Source organism: Canis lupus, chromosome 27 (genome assembly GCF_048164855.1).
Source record: "Canis lupus baileyi chromosome 27, mCanLup2.hap1, whole genome shotgun sequence".
Lineage (NCBI taxonomy): Eukaryota > Metazoa > Chordata > Mammalia > Carnivora > Canidae > Canis > Canis lupus.
In genome coordinates this window covers 13,883,412-13,908,788 of record NC_132864.1, presented here as the reverse complement: position 1 = coordinate 13,908,788, position 25,377 = coordinate 13,883,412, and the positions used below count along the sequence as shown (strand labels likewise).

Genomic DNA, 25,377 nt, shown 5'->3' with positions numbered 1-25,377 from the left:
GCCTCTCTGTGTCTCTATGAATAAATAAATAAAATCTTAAAAAAATAAATAAAATCTTTAAAAAATAAAAAAATAAAATATTTTAAAAATGGGGGATAAGGAATCTGAATGTGTTTCGTTATCTCTCAAGGGCTGGGTAGATTTGAGGAGCTGAACTGGAGCGCCTCGCACAGCGCTTTGGCACAAACATATGGTAGGCGCTCAGTACATGTCTACTGAATGAATGGAAAGCAAATGAGTCACCGAGGGAGAGATCATCCTGTTCTGGCTGGTGACAGACCTGGAACCCATTCCTCCCCAGACTGGTCTTCCCTAGTCCCCAGAACACTTGTCCCGGCGGGGTGTGGCTTCCGGGCGCCCCGCCCCCAGCAGGCCCCTCCCCCAGGTCAGGCTCGCTGACGCTCGAGGAAGTTTGGCCCGCGGGCGGAGCCGTAGCCACAGTCTCTTCCGGCGGCCGCATCCCGGAAGCCGGGGAGCCTGGTGTCCCGCATCCCGCGCCGAGGTCCAGGATGTCGGAGGGGGAAGCCAGGCAGGGCGAAGGCTCCCCGCAGGCCGGCGCGGTGACTGTCAGTGACATCCAGGAGCTCATACGGCGCAAGGAGGAGATCGAGGCGCAGATCAAAGCCAATTATGACGTACTGGAGAGTGTGAGTGGGGGCTCGGGGCTCCTGAGCGGGCGTGGGGGGCAGCCTGGGAGAATGGGGAGGCCGGGGCGGCCTGGGTTTGAGCGCTCAGCGGTGGAGCTCTCGCTCCCTGGGAGGCCCAAAGCGCGGCAACTGCGGCCTCTGTCGGCAGTAGGCGGTAAGCAACTAACGATAGCCCCTGAGAACGACTGGCCTAGTATAGCAAGCGTTCGTGGAGCTCTTACCCGGTGTTGGGCGCTTGGGGGCTGTTTTAATTGCGTTACGTGGTTAGCTCCTTTAACCCTCGCAGCAACTTTTTGAAGTGAGTTCTACTATTCCCCCCATTTTAGGGATGAGGAAACAGAGGCGTTACTTCAACCTGCCTCAGGCCACAGAGCTAATAAATTGTGATAATCACCACCATCGTTGGTGCTTGTTGAATGTGTACCAGAAGATCTGTGCTTTGCTAACTCACTTTACGTCAGAACTTCGTAAACTTTCATTATGTTTGGCAAGCACCTGGAGATCTTGTTAAAGTTCAGTTTCTGATGAGGACGGGGCGCGGAGGTGCAGATCTATTTCTAGCAAATTCCCAGCGATGCTGATGCTACTACTCTAAAGACCGAGCTTTGAGTGACAAGTAAGGGAACTGAGGCCCAGGGTGAGGCAAACCCTTGTCTAGGGTCATGTAACCAGAAGTGGCTGTGGTGGGGCTATTCCCAGGTCTGTCTAGCCCCCAAACTGGTAGTTTTTCTTATGCCAATTAGTGTAGAACCACAAATCAATTTGCAGAGGAAGAATAAATTAAATACATCCTATATAGGGTGAATGGATGCAATGCATTTTAGGTGATGAGAGTAAAATCCAAGCATCAAAAGACTAGGGTATCATGTTGCAGGGTGCTGATTATTATGCCTGAAGGGTGCTGGTTTGTGTGTATGTTATATCATGAAATCCACAACCACCTTGTGAAGTTTGTATGTTACCCAGCTCAGAAAAGAGAAGTCACTTGCTTAGAGTCACAAAATGAGATTCAGATCTCAGGCCCGTTTAATCCAGAACTTGTGTTTTCAAGCATTATGCTAACAATTTTCCAAACTTTACTTTTTACCTCAAGCGGGATGCTATATCCATAATATCTCCTGTACTACTATTCCCTTGGTATTTTTCTTTATATTGATTCACTTTTTTACTTAAATATGTTTGTCTTAAGTGAAAATTTTGTAACTTTACAGCATATGAGAAAGGGATTTTTTCCCCTCCCTTTAGCATAAGGTAAAAATGCATACCAAGGTGATATGTTTGTTCCTTTTTACTAGCTACAGTTATAGGCTGAAAGCTTTTAAGCCTGAAGCCCTCCTCTGTGATTGTTTTTTTAAAAAGGAGGGAGGAGCTAAAACCATAAATCTTATAGAATAAAGCATAGGAGTAAATTTTTGTGATCTTGGGTCAGGTAAAACCTCCTTAGATGTGATGCCAAAATCACAAGCAATGAAAGAAAAAGTAGATAAAATTTATCAGAATTTAAAACGTGTATCTCAAAAGACATATGTCATATGTCATCAGAGAAATGCCAATTAAAACAGCCATGAGGTACTACTACACATGTGTCTAAGTGGCCAGTATTCATCACAGTTCAACTCCGGATGCTGTTGAGGATGTGGGGGAACTCTTGATTCAGAGCTGCAAGTTTCTTGCAAAGCTAAACATTCTCTTACCATACCATCCAGCAGTTGTGCTCCATGGTATTTACCCAAAGGAGTTTAAAACATGTCTACGCAAAAATCCTCATGATGTTTCCAGCAGCTTATTTCGTAATTGCCAAGACTTGAAGCAACCAAGATGTCTTTAACTAGGTGGATAGGTAAATAAAATGAACCTCTAAACAGTAGACTATATTACTCACTGCTAAAAATAAATGGGCTAGTGAGCAATGAAAAGACCTGGAGGAACCCCAAATGCTTATAAGTAACTGAAAGAAGCCAGTCTGAGAAGACTGCATCTGTAGGGTTTCAACCAGAATCTGGAAGGGGCAAAACTGTGGAGACATTAAAAAGATCAGTGGTTGCAGGGATCCAAAGTGATGGAAGGGATGAATAGATGGAGCACAGAGGATTTGTAGGGCAGTGTAGGTATCCCATATAGGATTGTAATGATGGGTACATGTCATTATACATTTGTTCAAACCTGTAGAATATAAAACTAAGAGTGAAGTCTAAGGTAAACTATGGGCTTCAATAGGAAATGGTAGGTATAACCCAGTGGCTTCCAGAAAGAAAGGGAGAGAAGTGAATGGAATCCCTCATCCCAGTACATATATTCCCTGGGCAGCTTTCCTCTATGCTGACTAATAATTCAGCCATGATTTATTACTTTTACATGTATTAATTTCCTGGAGCCCCCATAACAAATTACTACAAACTGGGTGACCAGAGTGATGGAAATTCATTCTCTCACAGTTGTGAAGGCCACAAGTCTGAAATCTAAGCTGTCGGCAGGGTTGGTTTCTCCTGGGGGATCTGAGGGAGAATCTGTTCAGTGCCTCTGTCTTATTTTCTGGTGGTCACTGGCCATCCCTGGCTTTGGTGGTCTAACTCCTCTGCCCCTGGTCACATGATCTTCTCTGTGTCATGGATCTCCCTCAGGAGAGGGGAGATCTCAACCAAGGGCACCCGGATTGTACACGGCACGACTGAGATTCAAATCAAAGTCTAACTGACTGGAAACCCTCTGCCCTCCATCACAGGACGAGTTTCATTGCCATTGTGCACCATCCTCTGACTTAATGTAGGAAAAGACTTTAAAATGTTAAATGTGTCATTTTATTTTATTTTATTTTATTTTATTTTATTTTATTTTATTTTATTTATTTTAAATGTGTCATTTTAGATAGGGAATACGTGTGCATGATCAAAATTCAAAAAGACTACAAAAAAATAGAAAATGAAGTCCCTCTGCCTTCCTTGTCCCCTAGCCACCCAATTCCTTCTCCCAATGGCAGTTGATAACAGTATGCCCTTCGAGGGATGAAAACCTCTTTGAAATCCCTTTTAGATCCCTTTTTACTTTCAGGAAGAACCAAAGTCCTGCCACAGCTGGATGCTCTTTGGGGCTTTCACTCCCCTCTGGGTTTGAAGGCCACCAGCCAGGTGTCAGCTGCTTTTGGAAGGAGGGTTTGGAGGAGCCCAAGAGGCTGGCCTTGGGGATGAAGCTCAAAAGAGTCTTTAGTTTTATCTGCACTGTCTGACTTAAAAAGAGGAGCACAGATTGATGTTACTTGTGTTATTAAAAGTCAGTAAAAAGAAAAATAGTGTGTCGTCCCCCTGACCACAGAGGGTGGTTGTGGGAGCATTTGGGGAAAGTACGTGGCCTGTACTGTGTGATCAGTATGTGGCAGCTTTCATTCCTGTCGCCTTTATGATGGCTGCAAGGGAAAAAAATGTCTTGAGGACTTCATACCTGTGAAATCTTAACCATGTTTCTTCCCTCTAGCAAAAGGGCGTGGGGATGAATGAGCCACTGGTGGACTGCGAGGGCTACCCTCGGTCAGACGTGGACCTGTACCAAGTCCGAACTGCCAGGCACAACATCGTCTGTGAGTGGTGTGCGTGCAGCCAATCCCCAGCCTTCCAGCAAGGGAGGCTGAAGGCACATAAGCATGATCTTACTATTCCATATTCTCTGCTTCCTTCTCTTCTCCCCTGATGGGATTAGCTCACTGTCCGCATCCAGGGACTGAGTGAGGGAATGGGTTGGCCTCTAGGCTTCTAAAATTTATGGTTTCATTTTTCATTTTGTTCTTAAAGACTTGACTTCACTGTGGAAACTTTTTCAAAGTGATGATAGAAACCGGAGTCAAAAATTTGGAACTCCTGGGTGGCTCAGTGGTTGAGTGTCTGCCTTTGGCTCAGGGCGTGATCCTGGGATCGAGTCCCACATCGGACTCCCTGTGAGGAGCCTGCTTCTCCCTCTGCTTATGTCTCTGCCTCTCTTTCTGTGTCTCTCATGAGTATATAAATAAAATCTTTAAAAAAAATTGCTTGCAATCCTGATCAAACTAGTTATGTGTTAGGAAATGCATCTAGCTGGTAAGGATAGTGCCCTGACTGCGGTCACTCACACAGGAGCCTTCAGTGCCTCAGTATAGACATTTGGAGGGAAGCAGAGCAGGGCTGGCTGTCAGATCCCAGGCTGTGCCATCCTTTGGACATGTTTTCCAACTTTAGGGTCACCATGTCCATGCACCAAGCAGGAAGGAAGGGAAGGACGAAGGTGGGAAGGGGAGAAGGTCCTTTGCTGCCCAGGACTCTCCCTTTAAGAAACTCTCCTGTAGATCCCAGCCCCGCCTTGTTGCACTGCTTTCTGCTTTCACTTCCTAGGCCTCTCTGCCTGCAAGACATGTTGGGGTATGTACTCCATGGTGGTCATATCACTATCCTAAATAAAATCATTTATTTGTTTATAGTTGAGGAATAAGTTGTACGTAGCAGTTGGGTAGTATATTAGTTTTCTGGTCCTATTGTAACAAATACCCTAGACTAGTGGTTTCAAGTGTCACAAATTTATTGCCTTATAATAATCAGAGATCCAAATGGGTATCACTGGACTAAGATCAAAGTGTTGGCAGGGCTGTGTCCCTCTGGAGGCTCTGATAAAGAGCCCATTTCTTTATCTTTCCCTGCTTCTGGAGGTGCCTGTGTCCCATGGCTCGTAGTTCCTCCCATTTCCAAAGCCAGCAGCTGTACCTCCCAACCTCTGGTCCCACCATCTCACCTCTTTCTCTCACTGTCTCACTCCTGCTTTCACTTACAAAGACCCTTGTGATGGCATTTGGCCCCCTGCCTGGGTAATCCAGGATGATCTCCCCAATCAGTGCCCTGGACTTAACCACATCTGTAAAGCCCCCTTTGCCATGGAAAGTAACATTGACAGGTTCTGGTGGCTACCACAAGAACATGTTTGGGGGCTTTATTCACCTCTGCCATGGGTGGGCAGCTGGCAGCCTCTACCACAAAGTCTTATTAGAGGGGAATTTATCATGCACATTTTCCCCTCATTGACCTCTGTTTTATGTGTTTGAATCTTGATTCCATCTGCAGCATGTTTTGATTATAAGGCCGAGCTTCCTTCTGGAGGCATAAGTAGTTACCATAGGAGTGAGATACCTCTTGAGGTGCCAAATGTTCCGCAAAGCTGCAATATAATCATAGAACAACATCTTAGAGCATCACTTTTCCTTGAAGATTTTGGGAAAGGAAGCATACCATTTTTGTATTGAAACAAGTGGAAGATACAGAGTAGGGAAGAACCATGTCAAGACTGGAGGGAGGGGATCCCTGGGTGGCGCAGCGGTTTGGCGCCTGCCTTTGGCCCTGGGCGCGATCCTGGAGACCCAGGATCAAATCCCACGTCGGGCTCCCGGTGCATGGAGCCTGCTTCTCCCTCTGCCTGTGTCTCTGCCTCTCTCTCTCTCTTTCTGTGTGTGTGACTATCATAAATAAATAAATAAATAAAAATTAAAAAAAAAAAAAGACTGGAGGGAAATTTGGGGGCTTTTGGTTTAACCCTCAGACTCCCCAGGGATGTGGCCTGCTTTCTTTGTGATTTAGGATTCTGGGGGAAATTTGAGAAGCAGAGCCTAATGTGTGAGAGAGAGCACTGGCTTATTTTCTTCCAGATGTTTACCCTGATGTTCCAACACCATTTATTAAGTAGCCTATTTTTTCTCCATTAATTTGAAATGCTAGCAGTATTACATAGGAAATTTTCAGACATATTTAGGTCTCTTAGTTTTTTGCATTGTTCTGTTGATACATCTCCTTGCTAATCACACTTTTTTTTTTTTTTTTAAGTTTATTTAGTAATCTATACACCCAACATGGGGCTCGAACTCACAAGCCTGAGATCAAGTCTCATGCTCTTCCAACTAAGCCAGCCAGGTGCCCCAATATCACATTATCTTAATGACTTTATTATATTTAAGAACCTGGTTGATCAATTCTTATTGATCTTCTTTTTGTTTTTTTTAAGTGAACTCATGAGCCCGAGATCAAGAGTTGCACACTCTGCTGACTGAGCCAACCAGGCACCTCTCTTGTATTTTTAAAAATGGATTCTATTTTTTAGAACAGTTTTAGGTTTACAGAAAAATTGGAAAAATAATACAGAGAGGTCCCACATAGTCTGGACTCAGCTTTTCCTTATTATTAATATCTTACATTAGTAGACTGCATTTGTTACAGTTGCAAGTTCGTTTTTTGAAATAGGCTTTGGAAACATTTTGTTTAGGAAAATAAATTTTTAAAAAAAATTTTCGTTAGAATTGCAGTATATTGAAAGTAAAGTCATTCATCCTATCACTGGCAGCTGTGTGTTGGGTGCTTCCTGTGTGCCAGGCATTATGGAAGGTTCTGAGGGTTCTCATGGAGCTTACTATCCAGAGGAACTTTTCTAGTCAAAGAGTGACTATATATTACACATCGACACCATTTTAAGTGTTCCTGCCCAGTCAGATGTCTCTACCTATTCAAGTTTGGGAGTTTTGTTTGTTTGTTTGTTTAAAGTAATCTCTATATACAAAGTGGGACCTGAACTTAACAACCTCGAGATCAGGAGTCAGCGTGCTCTGCCAACCATGGGCCCAGAACCATGGGCCCAGATCTGGGTTCTTTTCTTGTATCTATCTGCTCCTGTGGGTTGAGTACCAGAGTCCCATTATATCTGAGGGCTTCACCTTTGCTCCAAGATGATAGGGGCAGAGGAACCAGGTCAGGTAGCTGTGCATGCCCACAGTCAGGGCATCTGGAAAGTCCAAAAGTCTGTGCCCCACAAACATTGGACATGGATTGGCAGGTAGTGTCAGTCGACAGCTCTGGCCTCTGAAACTCATCAAAAATGTAGCTTGTGAGTGACCTAGCTTGAATAGAGGTGTGGGATCCACAGCACTAAAGAAAATTGTTTTTAGGTTTAGAAAGTTGTCAAAATGTCAGCCACTGTGCTAGACTGGCCTGCAGCAATAACTTACTGGACTGGTGTGATTCTCGACCTTTTTTTTTTTTTTTAATTTATTTTTAGTAATCCCTACACCCATCATGGGGCTTGAACTCACAATCCCAGAGATTAAGTCTCGCATGCTCTTCCTACTGAGCCAGCCAGGGGCCCCAGTTTGCTACATTTTGAATTAGCTATCAGAACTGAAACAAAGTCAGAGAATTTTACCTCCAAATTCCTAATTACCAGCTCTTCTCCTGTTCTTCCAGACCAAACATCACCTGCCATGTGTTAGTGGACTTAGGCATCATTTTTCCTTGTGGGGCTGTTAGGAGAAAAGTGAAGTCCTTCTTACACCCAGCTCACTTCACTGATTTGCATGGCCACCACACTTGCCCCTTGTATGCATCTGAGGTGGTGGCTGTGGATTCACCACAGCAATTTCTTGCTTCCGTTTACCTTTTCCTTCCTCCCTCCCTCCCTCCCCTCCCTCCCTCCCTCCCTCCCTTCCTCCCCTCCCTCCCTCCCTTATTTCTTTCAAGATTTTATTTATTCCTGAGAGACACACAGAGAGAGGCAGAGGGAGAAGCAGGCTCCCTATGGGGAGCCTGATGCAGGACTTGATCCCAGAATCCTGGGATCACCACCCCAGCTGAAGGCAGACACTCAACCACTGAACCACCCAGGTGGCCTTCTGCTCACCTTTTCAAGTCTCAGTTGAAACAGTGTTGCCTTTGGGAAGTCTTTCCTGATCTCCTAGACTAGCAAGGTCCTGTCCTGGCTGTCTAGCCCTCGGCAACAGTAATCAGATGTTAGTAATTACTTGTTCCTGACCTCTTTCCCTAACTAGACTTTGAGCTTCGTGACGGTGGCCCCCGTCTCGGCCACAGGTTTGTCCTCAGCCTCTAGTCCAGTGCGATCGAATGTGGGAGTCCTGAATTTGGGAGTCCTGTGTCTTCAGCTGGCTTCCTTGTTCCCTAATGTGGCATTCTCCCAGGCTTACAGAATGATCACAAGGCAGTCATGAAGCAGGTGGAAGAGGCCCTACACCAGCTGCATGCTCGAGACAAGGAGAAGCAGGCTCGGGACATGGCCGAGGCCCATGAAGAGGCCATGAGCCGCAACTTGGGCCAGAGTGAGGACCGCAGGCCCCCTCAGGCCTTTGCCAAAGTGAACAGCATCAGTCCTGGCTCCCCTGCCAGTATTGCGGTAAGCCAGAACTCCACCACCTAAATCCACACCTGGAGGGTATTATGGGTCTGGTAGCCTTGGGGTGGGGTGGGTGGGGCAGGACCGTGGATAGACAGACCCAGTGTCTGTCCATGCTGCAGCTTGACTTTACCCACTTATTTAGCAAATACTGACTGAGCCCTGGGCTTCCCAGCCCTGTGCTGGGGCCAGGTTTTAGAGAGGAGTCAGCCCCTGCTGCCCACTAACCTGGTCAGGGAGAGGCCTGAGACCCAAGGGAGAAGGTGATAAATATCCGACAGGGGGAAAGGATCTCTTTTTGACTTATTTTAGCCAGGCACTGAGTACTAGACAGGAGAAGGACAACTGTAGCTGCCATTTACTGCGTCTTTGCTTTGCACTGGCTGTATTGCCAAATGAATTCTAGACCTTACCTGGCATGTTTTTAAGTTCTAAACAGCTTTATTGAGATACAGTTCACACACTATAAAATTTACCCATTTGAAGCATACAATTCCATGGTTTTTAGTGTCTTCACAGAGCTGTGCATCACTATAAGCAATTTTAGAACATTTTCATTATTCTTTTTTTTTTTTTTTTTTTAAAGATTTTATTTATTTATTCATGAGAGACCTGGAGGGGGGGGGCAGAGACACAGGAAGAGGGAAAAGGCTCCATGCAAAGAACCTGACGTGGGACTCGATCCTGGGTCTCTAGGATCACACCCTGCGCTGAAGGCGGCGCTAAACTGCTGAGCCACCTGGGCTACCCCTTTTTCTTTTTTTAAAGATTTTATTTATATATTTATTCATGAGAGACACACAAAGAGGCAGAGACACAGGCTGAGGGAGAGCAGGCTTCCTGCAAGGAGCCTGACACGGGACTCAATCCCAGATCCCAGAATCACACCCTGGGCCAAAGGCATACGCTCAACTGCTGAGCCCTCCAGGCGTCCCCATTTTCATTATTCTAAAAAGAAACTTTACTGATTAGCCATCACTCCCTCCCCAACCCATCTCCCCCAGCCCCTTGCAACCACCAGTCTGCTTTCTGCTTCATATAAATAGAATCCTATATGACCCTTATGACTGGCTTTTTCCACTTAGTATCATGTATAACAGAACATGTATCTCTATTTCTTTTTTATGGCCAAGTAATATTCCATTGTGTGGATATATCACATTGTTTTTTTATTTTTTATTTATTTTTTTATTTATTCATGAGAGACCCGAGAGAGAGAGAGAGGCAGAGACACAGGCAGAGGGAGAAGCAGGCTCCATGCAGAGAACCCAACGTGGGACTCGATCCCAGGTCTCCAGGATCATACCCTGGGCTAAAGGCAGGCACCAAACTGCTGAGCCACCCAGAGATCCCCTATCACATTGTTTTTATCCATTCATCACTTAATGAACATTTGGTTTCTGTCTTTTGGCCATTATGAATAATGCTACTCTGAACATCATGATCAAGTTTTTATTTGAATATGTAGTTGATATTTAATCCTACAGCCACCTTCTAGGGTAGGCACTAATCTTAACACCTTTTATCCACTAATAAAGCTTCTAAGACCTGAAGTAACTGGTGCCAGGACACATAGCTCCTCATCTATGGAACTGGGTCCTGAATCCAGGTCCTGCCAACTGACTTTAATGATTACAGGATGGTTCTATATGAGCTTTGTTTTACTTCTCTATCCACAGCTCTAGCACAGAGCTGTAATAGGCCCATGACAAATATTAGTTGAAGGAATGAATGAATTGTGATCTGTGTTCTTAGGATGAAAGGGTCACACTATTCCTGGGTCAGCCTGGTGTCTGTGCATGTGGGGACTTGTAGAGCAAAATTGCCTAAATTCTGACCCCTGAACAAAATAGGCCCAGATTAGCCTGTCTCTTTTCGCCCCTGACCCCAGAAGATAGCATTTGGCTTTTCCCCACATTCTTTAAGGCCTGTACAACTGCCAGCTTTTATCAGACATCAGATAGAACTGGCCCCCTTTTACTAGATCGTCCTAGAAGGAATCCCCGGGAGCAGGTGACCCAATTATCTACCACCTCCTCCTGTGTGAGGTAGCCAAATCCCTGACCTCTTTGCTTTGTGCCTACCACTCTTCCCAGTAGAAAACAAGCTGTTGGCCTGGACATTAAATTGGATATGAAAGGGTAAAGAACACCAGAAGCACATTTAACCTCTACCCTGATTTTCTGTTTTTCTTCTCTCTTTAGGGTCTGCAAGTGGATGATGAGATTGTGGAGTTTGGCTCTGTGAACACCCAAAACTTCCAGTCTCTGCATAACATTAGCAATGTGGTGCAGCACAGTGAGGGGGTGAGTTGGAGGTCACATCTGGTCAGTAACCCTAGAATTGCCAATGCCAGGATTGTCTCTGGGGTCTTTCTTTGCGGCCTTCAGAGAGCTGTTGCTCAGGCACAGGGCCTTTGCACTTGCTGTTCTCTCTGTCTGGAATGCTTTTTCTCCCTTATGTGTATCCCTCATCTTGTACAAATGACACCTGGGCTAGGCCTTTGCAGCCACCCTATATAAATACCCTTTTCCTACTTCCTATCCCTTCTTTCATTCAACAGTGTTTCTCAGGGAATCTTTTCACTTTCACATGCCTTGATCTTTTGTCCTGCTGCATGGCACTCCGTTGTAGGAATGTACTCCAGTTTGTCCGTCCCCTGCCTTATCAATGGACATTTTGGTTATTTATGGTTTTATTCTAGCATGAACAGTCATATATCCTTGTTCACAGATGACTTTTTTTTTTTTTTAATTTATGATAGTCACAGAGAGAGAGAGAGAGAGAGGCAGAGACACAGGCAGAGGGAGAAGCAGGCTCCATGCACCAGGAGCCCGACGTGGGATTCGATCCCGGGTCTCCAGGATCGCGCCCTGGGCCAAAGGCAGGCGCCAAACCGCTGCGCCACCCAGGGATCCCAACTTTTTTTTTTTTTTTTTTTTTTTAAGATTTTATTCATTTATTCATGAGAGACAGAGAGAGAGAGGCAGAGACATAGGCAGAGGGAGAAACTCATGAGAGACACAGAAAGAGAGGCAGAGACATAAGCAGAGGGAGAAGCAGGCTCCTCACAGGGAGTCCGATGTGGGACTCGATCCCAGGATCACGCCCTGAGCGAAAGGCAGACGCTCAACCACTGAGCCACCCAGATGTCTCTACGGGCAACTTCTTGATATAAATACCAGAAAGTAAAACAAACAAACAAACACCCCAGAAAGTAGAATTATAGGCTCTCAGTGTATTATGCACACTTATAATAGGTAGTTCAAAAAAGTTTTGCTAATTTGTGTCCTGACCAACATTATGAGTGTACCATATCATCAGTAGTACTCTGTATTACTGATCTTTTAACATTTTTGCTAAAATGACATCTTGCATTAATTTGTATTTTTCTGATTACCAGTGAGGTTGAGTATCTTTATTTTATATTTGGATTAATGTTCATATTTTTGTTTCTGTGGATTGTCTGTTTATATTTTTTCCATTTTTTTAATTGGGCTATTTGTCCTTTTAAAAAAATTGATTTGTTGGAATTTTTAAAAAAGGATTTTTTTTTTATTTATTTGAGAGAGAAGGGGAGAGAGAGAGCTTGAGTACAGAGGGAGAGGGAGAAGCAGACTCCCCACTGGGCAGGGAGCCGGCAGTGGGGCTCTATCACAGGACCCTGAGATCATGACCTGAGTTGAAGGCAAATGCTTAATCGACTGAGCCACCCAGGCACCCAAATTTATAGGAATTTTTTTAACATACTCCAGATACTAAACCTTGGCCTGTTTTCATGATATATATGTTTCTCCTGATTATCTCTTTGTCTTTTAACTTATTTTATGGTGACTTAGAAAGTTTGGTTTTTTTTTTTAAGTTAGTTAACCATTTTGTTACATTTGTTAATATAACAAGGTCTTCCCAGCCAAAACCATACCTGAGAATTTAAAGAAAGAAGGGACAGTGCACAGTAGCAAAGCACTATTCACACAGTAGTACCTTAGAACATGATTCATGTGCAGTTTGACAATTTCAATCCTTGGAAATATAATAAGGGTTGGGATTCAAAATTGGCTGCAATCCACCAGTTTCTGGAATAGTATGCCTTTAAATAGCATTTCTACCTGATCACCTCAGCTCATGGCTCAGGAATGTAACTTTCACAAAAGTTATCTTGGCAAAAAGATCCACACTTTGCAGGAGAAACAGGGACTCAGAGTCCATAGAAATTATCTACAAAAGTTTTTCATTCCCAAATGAAGTATTCAGTTTGACAGTAATTCTTGGTTTGTCTTGCGCCTGCTCAGCTGTTTGGCTGCGTTGCTCATCCATGTGTAACTCTTTGGAAGGCAGGCATTAGGCTGAAACATAGCTGGCTGGTACCTGTGCCCCAGCCAGTTGTCAGGCCTTCATTCTCACACTGACACCTTCACCAAGTCTGCACTTGCATGGAGGAGGTTCAGGAGTTTGATTTTGCCAGATTCATCAGTTTTTTGCTTTATGGTTTTTGCATTTTGTGTCTGCTTAAAGAACTTCTCACGCTTTTATGGATTTGTTTTTAGTTTTTCTTTAATCCATGTGGAATTGATCTATTTATTTTTATTTTTTTAGTGAAGGGAAGAGAGAGAGGCAGGGAGAAGGGCAGAAGGAGAGAGAATCTTAGGCAGGCTCCATTCCCAGCATGGAGCCCAACACAGGGCTTGATTCACAACCCTGAGATCATGACTAGAACCAAAATCAAGAGTCAGCCGCTTAACCACCTGAGACAGCCAGGTGCCCCAGTCTTTGATTATTTCTTATACAACAGTTTTGAGGTATAATTCACATACCATACAGTTTCCCCATTTGGAGTGTCTAGCTCAGGGCACTGGGCTGGCTCAGTCTGTGGAGCATGTGACTCTTGAGGAGTGAGTTTGAGCCCCATGTTGGGTGTAGAGATTACTTAGAAAAATAAAATCTTAAAGAAAACCCTGCATAGCTCCATCGTTTTTAGTATATTCATAGAGTTGTACATCTATTACCACAATTAATTTTAGAAACATTTTCATGACTTCAGAAAGCAGCTCCATGCCCATTAGTGATCACTGCCCCTTCCCCCTACCCACCAACCCCTTAAGCACTAAACTACTCTTGGTCTGTATGGATCTGCTTATTCTGGACTTTCATATAAATGGAATCACATAATACATGATATTTTGTGATTAACTTCCTTTGCTCAGCATCATGTTTTCAGGGTTTGTCTATGTTGTAGCAGGTGTCAGTACCTCATTCCTTTTTATGGCTGGGTCATATCATATTGTATGAATATACATTTTACTTATCCATTCATCAGTTGGTGGATATTTGGTTTGGTTCCACTTTTTGGCTATTGTGAATACTTTTGTGAACATTTATATACAAGATACTATGTAGACATTTGTTGTATATACAACAACTTAGTATATACCTCATCTGGAATTAATTTTGTGAATGGTATCAGGTAGGGTACCCCCCCCCAAAATGGATAGTAGTTGTCCAGATACTATTTAGTGAATAGTTAATACTTTACCCACTTATTTATATCTCCACCTCTATTATCTCTCAGATTCCTATAAGTGGAAGTCTTTATTCTGTTTCATTGGTCTGTTTTGTACTAAACCTTCCTGGGGTTCTCTGGAACAAATCCATTTGTTCTTTGTCAGCTTCTTTTTATTTTTTATTTTTATTTATTTTTATTTTTTATTTATTTATTTATGATAGTCACAGAGAGAGAGAGAGGGGCAGAGACACAGGCAGAGGGAGAAGCAGGCTCCATGCACTGGGAGCCTGATGTGGGATTCGATCCCGGGTCTCCAGGATCGCGCCCTGGGCCAAAGGCAGGCGCCAAACCGCTGCGCCACCCAGGGATCCCTGTCAGCTTCTTTTTAACCTGTTGCCATAAAGGGTGTATTAGTTATTTATTGGTAAGTAAAAAAATAAACTTACTGTAAACTTAGCAGCTTAAATTTATTATGTCTCACGGTTTCTGAGGCTTGGACATCCAGGAGTGGGTTTTAGCTGGGTGGTTCTGGCTCATGGTCTCAATGAGGGTGTAGTCAAGGTGTTGGAAGCGGCTGCCATTATCTGAGAGCCTGACTGAGGTTAGAAAATCTGTTTCCGAGATGCCTCACTCACATGGCTGTTGGTGCATCAATTCCTCATGGCTCGGGCCCCTCTGTACTGCTGCTGGAGTGCGCTTGCAGCATGGCGGCCACTTCCCCCAGAGCGAGCAGTCCAAGCGAGAGCACAGAGGAGGCAGTGGTGTCTTCTTTGACCAGGTCTCTGAAGACATGCATTATCACTTCTACTTCATTCTGTTCATTAGAGGCGACTCACCAAGTCCAGCCCACGTTCAAAAGCAAGGGAATCATTAGCCTTTACATCTTGAAGGAATATCAAAGAATTTATGGGCATTTTCTAGAACCACTAAACAGGGTGTCTATTTTCTCTACTTGCTCAGTTACCACTTGTCCACTTTCTGTTGGCTTTTTATTTTGGTGCCCTCTTTCATCTTTGCAGTCTCCTGCCATGTTATTTATTCGTCCTGTGGTGGTGGTCTTTTGTTTCCCCTTGGCTGTCCTGTCATCATGTTAGTGAGATTTGTAGAAGCAGGTTGGTTCTGTTATGTTTACCCAGAGTCTCGATTTTTCACTCCTTTTCCCTGGACTTCCTAGTGTAGTGGTTTGCTTGTGTGTCTTGTGTACTGTGGTGCACATACTTTTAAACTTGGCAGTTGTCTGGGCTCATTGTTACGGATTTGTTTTGTAAATATGTCTCTGGTTTTTTTGGGAGAGGTAATACACAGACACGTTTAAGACAGAACCAAAGAACATGTAATGAAAAGTCTCATGTCCTTCTGGGGTCAGTCTGTTCATATACCAGCATATAGAGCTATTGGCTATTAAAGTGTGATTTACCTATAGCAAAATTCACCCTTTTCAGTGTACAGTATTGTGAATTTTGACACATGTACATAGTCTGAGAACTGCCACTGTAATGAAGATATGGAGCAATTCTGTCATTCTCCCCCAAATGGCCTCATATCTTTTCATGGTTAACCCCTCCCCCAGCCTCCACCCCACCCAACCACCAATCTGTGCTCCATCCCTACAGTTTTATCTTTTCAAGAATGTCCTATAAATGGAACCGCACAATATGTATGGCCTTTTATTTTTTTAAAGATTTTATTTATTTATTTATTCATGAAAGACCCAGAGAGAGGGAGAGAGAGAGGCAGAGACACAGGCAGAGGGAGAAGCAGGCTCCACTCAGGGAGCCCGATGCAGGACCTGATCCTGGGACTCCAGGATCACGCCCTGGGCCAAAGGCAGGTGCTAAACTGCTGAGCCACTAGGGATCTCTGTATGGCCGTTTAAATCTGGCTTCTTTCACTTGGCATCTTACATCTGAGATTCTTCCACATTGTTGTGTGTATCTGTAGTTCACTCCTTTTTACTGCTCTGTAGTGATCCACTGTGTAGATAAATGTCAGATTGTTTACCCATTTACCAGTGAGGGACATTTAGGTTTTTTCCAGTTTTTGGTGATTAGTGATAACAGCTACTGGTTTTTAGTCTGTCTTGTCTTTTTTTTAAAGATTTTATTTATTTATTTGAGAGAGAGAGAGGAGGGGCAGAGGGAGAAGCAGATTCCCTATCAAGGAGGGAGCCCTATGTGGGGCTCGATCCCAGGATTCCAGGATTCCAGGATTCCAGGATCATGACCTCACAGACGCTCAACCAACTGAGCCACGCCAGTGCTGCTAGTCTGTCTTTTCCTTTTTTTAAAGATTTTATTTATTTATTCTTGACAGACAGACACACACACACACACACACACACACACACACACACACAGGCAGAGGGAGAAGCAGGCTCCATGCAGGGAGCTGGATGTGGGACTCCCATCCTGGGAGGGACTCCAGGATCATGCCCTGGGCTGAAGGTGGCACTAAACCGCTGGGACACTGGGGCTACCCCTAGTCTGTCTTTTCTAGTTAAATAGGTTATTAAGCTCTTCAGAGATCATGAATCCTTCTTTTTTTTTTTTTATTGAGGTATAATTGACATGTAACATTATATTAGTTATGGGCGTACAGCATAATGATTCATTATCTATATACGTTATAAAATTATACTCTCAGTAAGTCTAGTTAATATCCATCACCATAGTTACAGTTTTTTCTTCTTGTAATGAGAACTTTTAAGATTTACTGTTAGCAACTTTCAAATAGGCAATACAACATTATTATGAACTCTCATGTACAGCATGGTGACTGTAGTTAATAACATTATGAATCCTTCTTCACAAAAGTAGTTATTGAACGTTTAAGCAACAGCACCTTTCCTTCCAATGGAATTTCTTGGGGAATTCCAATGTATCAAACAGATAAAACTTGAGCTGCTGAGGTGGGGAGACCTTACCCCCTCAGGGCCTTGGATCCTCCCAGAAACAGAGTCCGACTTGAGAATCAAGGGTCCACTTTGTGACTTGAGAAAAATGGTAAAAAACAAAACAAAACAAAAAAATCCCCACCATGTTCTGTTGTTAGACGTTTAGGTAGTTTCCAATTTTATGGAAACCTGGAAATTAGTACTCTGGTAGATGAATCTCTTGTTTCTTTTGGTAACTTCCTAAAGCTGGGTTTCTATATCAAATGCATGTATTTTCAAAGGAAAAAAAAATCTTCAATTAAAAAAAGTCTTCTTTATTATAAACAACGTATATTTTATGGAGCTGTAGAAAGGAATGAAGTGCTGACATGCTATAGCATGGATGAACCTAGAAAGAATTTGTGCTATGTGAAAGAAGCCAGATACAAAGGACTGCGTATTTTACAATTCCATTTATGTGAAAGTGTCCAAAACAGGCAGATCCACGGAGATAGGAAGCAGGTGGGTGGTCATCAGCAGCTGAGTGAAGGAAGGAATGGGGAGCTACTACTAAGGAGTGCAAGGATCCTTTTAGGGGATGACAGATTCTTCATTCAGGTAGTGGTAATGTTTGTATGAATCTCAGAATACACTAAAACCCACTGCATTGTATATTTTATTTTATTTTTAAAGATTTTATTTATTTATGAGAGACACAGATTGGCAGAGACACAGGCAGAGGGAGAAGCAGGTACCCTGATGCGGGACTTGATCCTGGGACTCCAGGATCACACCCCGAACCAAAGGCAGATGCTCAATCACTGAGCCACCCAGGTGTCCCTATTGTATACTTTACAATTGATTTTACTGTATTTGAATTATATCTCATAAATAAAAATAATGCATTTTTAGGGTCAAACATTATACAGGGCAAAAGTTTTTGAAGAAAAGAACAGAAGTCCTAGGTCTCTTCCTCCTATGTACCTTCCCTGCTCTGTTTAAGTGCTGGGCAAGGTGCAGGCACTAGGGCGGCAATAGCACAGATAAACAGAAGGCCCTTGCCTCGCAAACACTTCAGCAAGGGAGACAAGAACTAATCAAACGTAATTATACACCCCCATGAGTATTATGAAGGAAAAGTTTGAGGAGGCTAGGAAGGCAATGACTGTGGTTAGGATAACATTCCCGAGGATGTGACCTGTGAGTGTTAGAAGTTGATCAAGGCCTGGGGTTGCCTGGCTGGCTCCATCAATGGAGCATGCAACTCTTGATCTCAGGGTTGTGAGTGAGCCCTGAGTTGGGTGTGGAGATTACTTAAAAAGATAAAATCTTAAAAAAAAAAAAAGTTGATCAAGCCTAGAGACTGGTAGCAAGATAAGGAGAGGAACCTTCCAGCAGGGTTGTGTCCCTGAGGGGAGAGGGCCAGAGAAGATGGTTGGAGCCCAGAGTAAGGAGGGAAGGGGTAGGTGGGGAGGAGGTAGATCTGGGAAGTTGGCAGGGAACACACCGTGTGAGGCCTTGTGGTACTGTCAAGATTTCATTCTTTTTTTACTGAGGAGCAGTAGAGAGCCATGCACACTTCCAAACTGAGGGTAACAGATGTAAGCAGCCTTGTGTCTTGGAAAGATTTCTCCAGATGCTAGGTAGAAAGCTGACTGGAGGGCTGACAGTTTTAGCACCCTGGTCAAGGGGTGATGGTGGCTTTGGTGAGTGGGCAGCAGGAAGTGGGTAAATTAGAGAGACCTTTAGGATATTAGTATATGGGCTTTAATATGGCACCCAGCCCATGTCAAGGATGACCTCTGGGTTTCTAGCTTGTCTAGGGGTATCATTTCTAAAACCAGAATCACATCAGTGTATCTCTCACATATTTCTTTCTTTCTTTCTTTCTTTTTTTAAGATTTTATTTATTTATTCATGAGAGAGAGAGAGGCAGAGACACAGGCAGAGGGAGAAGCAGGCTCCATGCAGGGAGCCTGATGTGGGACTCCATCCCGGGTCTCCAGGATCATGCCCTGCCCCAAAGGCAGGCACTAAACTGCTGAGCCACCCAGGGATCCCCCTCTCACATATTTCTTAAGTGTGGATGAATATGTCTGTAGTGATTGCTTTTTGAAAAAGAAGACAAACAAGACCTACTTTACATAGCATTCTGGATTCCGTCCCCCTTGAGGGGATTTCCAGGTGGGGTACCTTCTTCATTGTATTCCATTTTGCTTGGTATGCCATCTTTTATGTAACTAGCCCTCCATACCAGACATTGAGGTTTTATTTAATTAATTAATTAATTAATTTTAAACTAAGCGATTTTCTCTTTCTCTTTCTTTTCTTTTCTTTTCTTTTCTTTTCTTTCTTTCTTTCTTTCTTTCTTCTTTCTTTCTTTCTTTCTTTTCTTTCTTTCTTTCTTCTTTCTTTCTTTCTTTCTTTCTTTCTTTCTTTCTTTCTTCTTTCTTTCTTTCTTTCTTTCCTTTCTTTCCTTTCTTTCTTTTCTTTTCTTTCTTTCTTTCTTTCTTTCAGATTTTTTATTTTTTTGTTTTTTATTTTTTTCTTTTAAAGATTTTTAAATTTATTTATTCATGAGAGACACACACACACAGATCTTTCTTTCAGATTTTTTATTTTTTTGTTTATTTTTTATTTTTTTCTTTTAAAGATTTTTTTAATTTATTTATTCATGAGACACACACACACAGAGAGAGAGAGAGAGAGAGAGAGAGAGGCAGAGACACAGGCAGAGGGAGAAGCAGGCTCCATGCAGCTAGTCTGACATAGGACTCTATCCTGGGTCTCCAGGATCAGGCCCGGGGCTGAAGGCAGTGCTAAACCGCTGAGCCACCTGGGCTGCCCATTTTTTAAAAGATTTTATTTATTTATTCATGAGAGACAGAAGCAGAGGCACAGACAGAGGGAGAAGCAGCCTCCCTACAGGGAGCTCAATGTGGGACTCAATCCCTGGATCCAGAATCATACCCTGAGCAGAAGGCAGATGCTCAACTGCTGAGCCACCCAGGCATCCCAACATTGAGGTTTTACCCTATGTTTGGTCATCACCAACAATGGAGTAGTGAATATTCTTGTCTTACATGAGGGTTTCTGTCAGAGAGATTTCTGGAGGTGGAATTACTGGGTCAAATGCAATGCACATTTACAGATTTGATAGATGTTGTCAGGGTGCCCTCCAAAAAGTTTGGATTAGTTCACATTTTCTCGAGCAGTGTATACGAGGGCTTGTTTCTTGACTCCTCTTGCCCATGCTCTTGGCAGTCTTATTCTTTGACCATCTAGGTGAAAAGTGGCATCTTTTTGTTTTTTTCTTACTGCTTTACTTTGTCAGATTTAGAGATTACATTGATAGATCTGCCATAATTTTTAAAAATTGTGATAAGATATATATAACATAAAATTTAACACTTGAACCATTTCTGTATGCAGTTCTCTGGCATTAAGTACATTCATATTGTTCTGCAGCCCCCTCCTCCATCCCCCAGCAGAACTTTTTCAACTTTCCAAACTGGAACTCTATACCTATTAAACACCAACTTCCCATTCTCCTCTCCCCAAGCCTCTGGTGATCACTAATCTGCTTTCTGCCTCCTTGAATTCACTTTCAGTAAAATCAGATGATATTTCTCCATTTGTGGCTGATGGATTTCACTTAGCATAATGTCTTCATGGTCTATCCATTTTGTGTGTGTCAGAATTTCCTTCTTCCTAAGGCTGAATAATACTCCATTTTGTTTATTCGTTCATCCGTTGATGAACACTTGCTTGGCTTCCATCTTTTGGCTATTATAAATAATGAACAGAGGTGTACAAATATCTGTTTGAGTCCCCACTTTTAATTCTTGGGGTGTATACCAAGAGGTTTAATTGCAGGATTATGTGGGGACACCTGGGTGGCACAGTTGTTTAGACATCTGACTCTTGGTTTTGGCTCACATTGTGATCTTGGGGTCATGACATCAGGCCTGCTTGGGGCTCCACACTTAGTGTGGAGTCTGCTTAGGACTCCCTTTGCCCCTCCCCTGCATGCTCTCTTTCTCTCCCTCAAATAAATCTGTGAAAAAAAAATAATTGCAGGATTATGTGATATTTCTGTTAGCAGTTTTTTGAGGAATAGCTATCCTGTTTTCCACAGTGATTACACCATTTTTCATTCCCCGTAGCAGTGCACAATATTCCAGTTTCTCCATATTCTTGCCAACTCTTGTCATTTCCTGTTTTTGGATAGTAGCCTTCCTAATGGATGTGCAGTGATACCTCATTGTGGTTTCTGATTTGCATTTCTTTAATGATTAGTGATGTGGAGCATCTTTTCATGTGCTTTTGGCCATTTGTTTATCTTTTTTGGAGAAATGTCTACTCTAGAATTTTTTGCTTATTTTTTAATTGGATTGTTTGCTGTTGTGAGTTGTAGGAGTTCTTTATATATTCTGGATATTAATCCCTTATCAGACACATAATTTGCCAATATTTTCTCCCATTCTCTGAGTTTTCACTCTGTTGATAGTATCCTGTGATGGACAAAAGTTCTAAATTTTAATGCACCTTATTTTTAAGTTTCCTTGGTATATATTCTATTTTAATTTTTTACATTAAAGTAATACATACACATGGTACAAAATATATATATATAAATATAAAAATATAAAAATATAAAATATAAAGTAATACATACACATGATACAAAGAAATATAAAAATATAAAGCCTGGGTGGCTCAGTTGGTTAAGTGTCTGCCTTCAGCTCAGGTCATGATCTCAGAGTCCTGGGATGGGACCCCATGTTGGGCGCCCCGCTCAGTGGAGAAGCCTGCTTCTCGCTCTACCTCTGCCCCTGCCCCCTGTTTGTGCTCCCTTGCTCTCTCAAATAAATACATAAAGTCTTAAAAAAAAAGATATAAAAATAAATGTCATCTTTTTTTTTTCATTCCAAACTCCTGGTGCTTCTCTCTGAAAGTAACCATTGTTAACAGTTTTTTTGGATATCTTCCAGAAAGCTTTGTATACATGAAGCAACAAATATGCCCTTTTAGTAGGTATATTCAGGAGTGCCTGGCTGGCTTAGTTGGTAGCATGCAACTCTTGATCTCAGGGTGGAGAGTTCAAGCCTCACATTGGGCATGGAGCCTACTTAAAAAAAAGAGCATAAAAAAATAAATGAATAAAATTAAACAAAAAATGTATATTCAGATGGGTTCATACTTTGCTCGTTTTGTTTTTACTAAAACGGCTTCATTCACTATCCTATATTTGACTAATACCTTATCAAGGGATGTTTTGGGTGTTTTCAGTTTTTGAATTTATAAACAGTCCCAGAAGTAACACTTTGTTCATATATTATCTTGTACTTTTGTAAAATGTATCTTAGGCGCCTTTTAAAAAAAATTTTTTGGAGAGATGTGTTTGTCCATGAGGATAGTACCAATTCACAACCCCATTGGGGGGGTGTCATGTCCCCCACACTCTTGACAACTGCAGGATTACGCTTATTAATATAAGCATACTTACCACTCTGACATGCAAAAATCAGTATCTCGGCATTTTAGTTTGAATCTCTTTTGAATACTAAACAGGTTGACTATAAAATGAGCTTATTTTCCTTTCAGAAACCCCTCAATGTGACAGTGATCCGCAGAGGGGAGAAACATCAGCTTAGACTTGTCCCGACCCGCTGGGCAGGAAAAGGACTGCTGGGGTAAAGTATCATTTCTGCTCACTTACACGATGCCCTGTCAGTTTTCACTTGAGTGTTTGTCAGCCATAAAGCTCTGGGGAGGAGGTAGGGTGGCTACTGGGAAATGATGGTATTCCCCAGATTGCCTGTAGAAACTCCTGATAAGTACTTGAAGCACAAATGAGATTGCAGGTGTGGGGGTAGAAGGAGCCCTGGTCACTCATTCTTTCACTAACTGGGCATTCGATTTAAAAGACAGAGAATGCAGGTGAATCACTCAGAGGGCTCACTTTTTGGTCTTCTGATTGGAGCCACCAAACTTATGTCATTTCTTTTCTTTTCTTTTCTTTTTCTTTTTTTTTTTTTTCTTTCAGCTGCAACATTATTCCTTTGCAAAGATGATTGTTCCCAGGGAACAGTAATAGGAAACCATCTTCCCTTGCCCTGGATGTGGGTCTGGTGGGAATTTCTTCCTTCTCTTCTCTCCCGGAAGCTTAAGGATTTGGAGGAGGCTGGAAGCCTGGACTTTTGGGTGATGGAAACGCTGTGGCCTTCCAGTGTAACCTCTTGGGATTAAGGCATTGTTAACTTGATTTGTGCTTGGCATCTTTTGCGAATTAGGCGATGGCCCTAAATGGGAGTTTTCTGGATTGTGGGGAAGTGGGTGGGAGTTATTCTGGCAGGTGTTGATAGGACGTTATTCTTTAGATTTTTCCTCCTGAATAAACACAGGTTTCAGTGCTGATATGAAGATGTTATCACCCCAACCGAATTCCCTTTTAAAAATTTTTTTATGTAAATTAAATTTAGTTAACATACGGTGCCAAATGAATTTCTTGTGAACCTCCAAACCAAAGCTCTGACAGGAGTTAGAACATTCTTATAGAGAGTTGGACAGGGACACCTAACTGGCTCAGTCAGTGGAACATGTGACTTTTGATTTTGGAGTTGTAAGTTCAAGCCCCATGTTGGGTGTAGAGATTACTTAAATCAAATCTTGAAAAAAAGAAAAAGTTATACAGAACAGGGGCACCTGGCTGGCTCAGTGGGTAGAACATGCAACTCCTGATCTTGGGGTTCTGAGTTCAAGACCATCCAGGGTGTAGAGCTTACTTTAAAAAAAAATTTGGACAGAACAAACCAACAGTGGTTCTGAAGTCAGGATTTGACCAACACTTCAAGAACATCATCCGTTAGTGAATGGGGTTTGCAGCATCTGCATTTGCATTATGGCACTGCTGCTCTGGATACAGAAATTACATCCTCAGCAGCTCTACCTCCCGGGCACATCGCTCCCTTGAAGAATAGGGAAAGCCAGGAGGCTCCCCAGGTAGCCCCCCTGAGGTGTCAGCTTCCTCCTCTATAACTCACAGGAGAGCAGCAAGCTCCCTTTGCTTCTGGAATAAAAAACATTGCAAATTATCTTCTAATTTGACCTTTTTAGTTGAACCTCCTGGTCATCCCCTCAAATCAACAGTAGTTTGTAAACTGCCAAGGTGTGCTTGATTGCTGACGGGACCAGCAGTGTGTGCATACCTGACTCCTTAAACTTGCTGATTCCTTCTTCCTTCCTTTTATTTTCTCTCTTTCACAGGGCCACATGGGTTTCAGTGATTCTTAGTGACCCTGTGTTTTACTTTCTCCCTTCACCGTATCACTATTTTTTCCCACATATCTTGCACATCACTTTCTATTTCAGAGGAAGGATGGCCCATTCTGCTGAGGCATGCCAGTGTTCCTTGGGAATGGATTTGCTTAGGTTGAATACAGAAACTAGGTTGCCTTGACAGGAATCAATACTTGGGCTCTTGCTTCCAGCCATGGATTCTCATGCTTAACTGGAAAGCCTTCATGTTGAGTATCTTCCCCAAAACTCTACCCTAGCAGTGCATCCACATGCATTCCCCCCTTACAGACACAGACATGCCATGCGTACCACTCTTTGCTGTTTAAATTGTGTGTGTGCGTGTTCTGATTCCAAGTATTTTCAAGTCTCTTTTTATAAGCCCCAGATTATAATAAACACAGCTTGCATCATCCAGTTTGATCCTTTTTTTTTTTTTTTTTTAAGATGTATGCTTATTAATCTACCAGCACTGGGGCTTGGGGGTGGAGGGCAGGGAGAATCATTGACATTCTCCTAAATGAGAGCACCAGAGTTTTCTGCATCAGTGCCTTTGGCTGCTTTCCTGCAGGTTTAAAGAAGCCTCAGGATGGCGGCGTGTGCCGTCTTCTGTGAGATTGTAGCTGAGAGTCACTTTGAAATGATGCTAATAGGCTGAACCAAGCTGGTTTTGCAGAAGCATTTTGTGATGAGAACAGCAAGATAATGTAACCTAAATAGTGTGTAATCCCAGCTAGCGAAAATACTGCACACAGCATGTAGCGCCCGTTGGGAAAGCGTGGAGGGCCGATCTGTGTGCCGCGTCTGAGACCGGGAAATAAAGTGTGCTTTCGGCAAAGAGACTTTTACCAAACAGCTCATACTTCATCTCGTCAAGCCTT

The 25,377-nt window shown here is 42.9% G+C and overlaps 1 protein-coding gene across 1 annotated transcript; it reads left to right on the top strand.

Annotated features, from left to right (window-relative positions):
- The first annotated feature begins 410 nt into the window (after window positions 1-410).
- Window positions 411-24,913, top strand: PSMD9 (proteasome 26S subunit, non-ATPase 9). Its single transcript, XM_072802409.1, has 6 exons — window positions 411-647; window positions 4,116-4,218; window positions 8,611-8,822; window positions 11,027-11,128; window positions 22,805-22,893; window positions 23,247-24,913. Exons 1-6 carry the CDS (start codon window positions 510-512, stop codon window positions 23,272-23,274), a joined length of 672 nt encoding a protein of 223 aa, XP_072658510.1. The 5' UTR covers window positions 411-509; the 3' UTR covers window positions 23,275-24,913.
- Window positions 24,914-25,377: the final 464 nt, after the last annotated feature.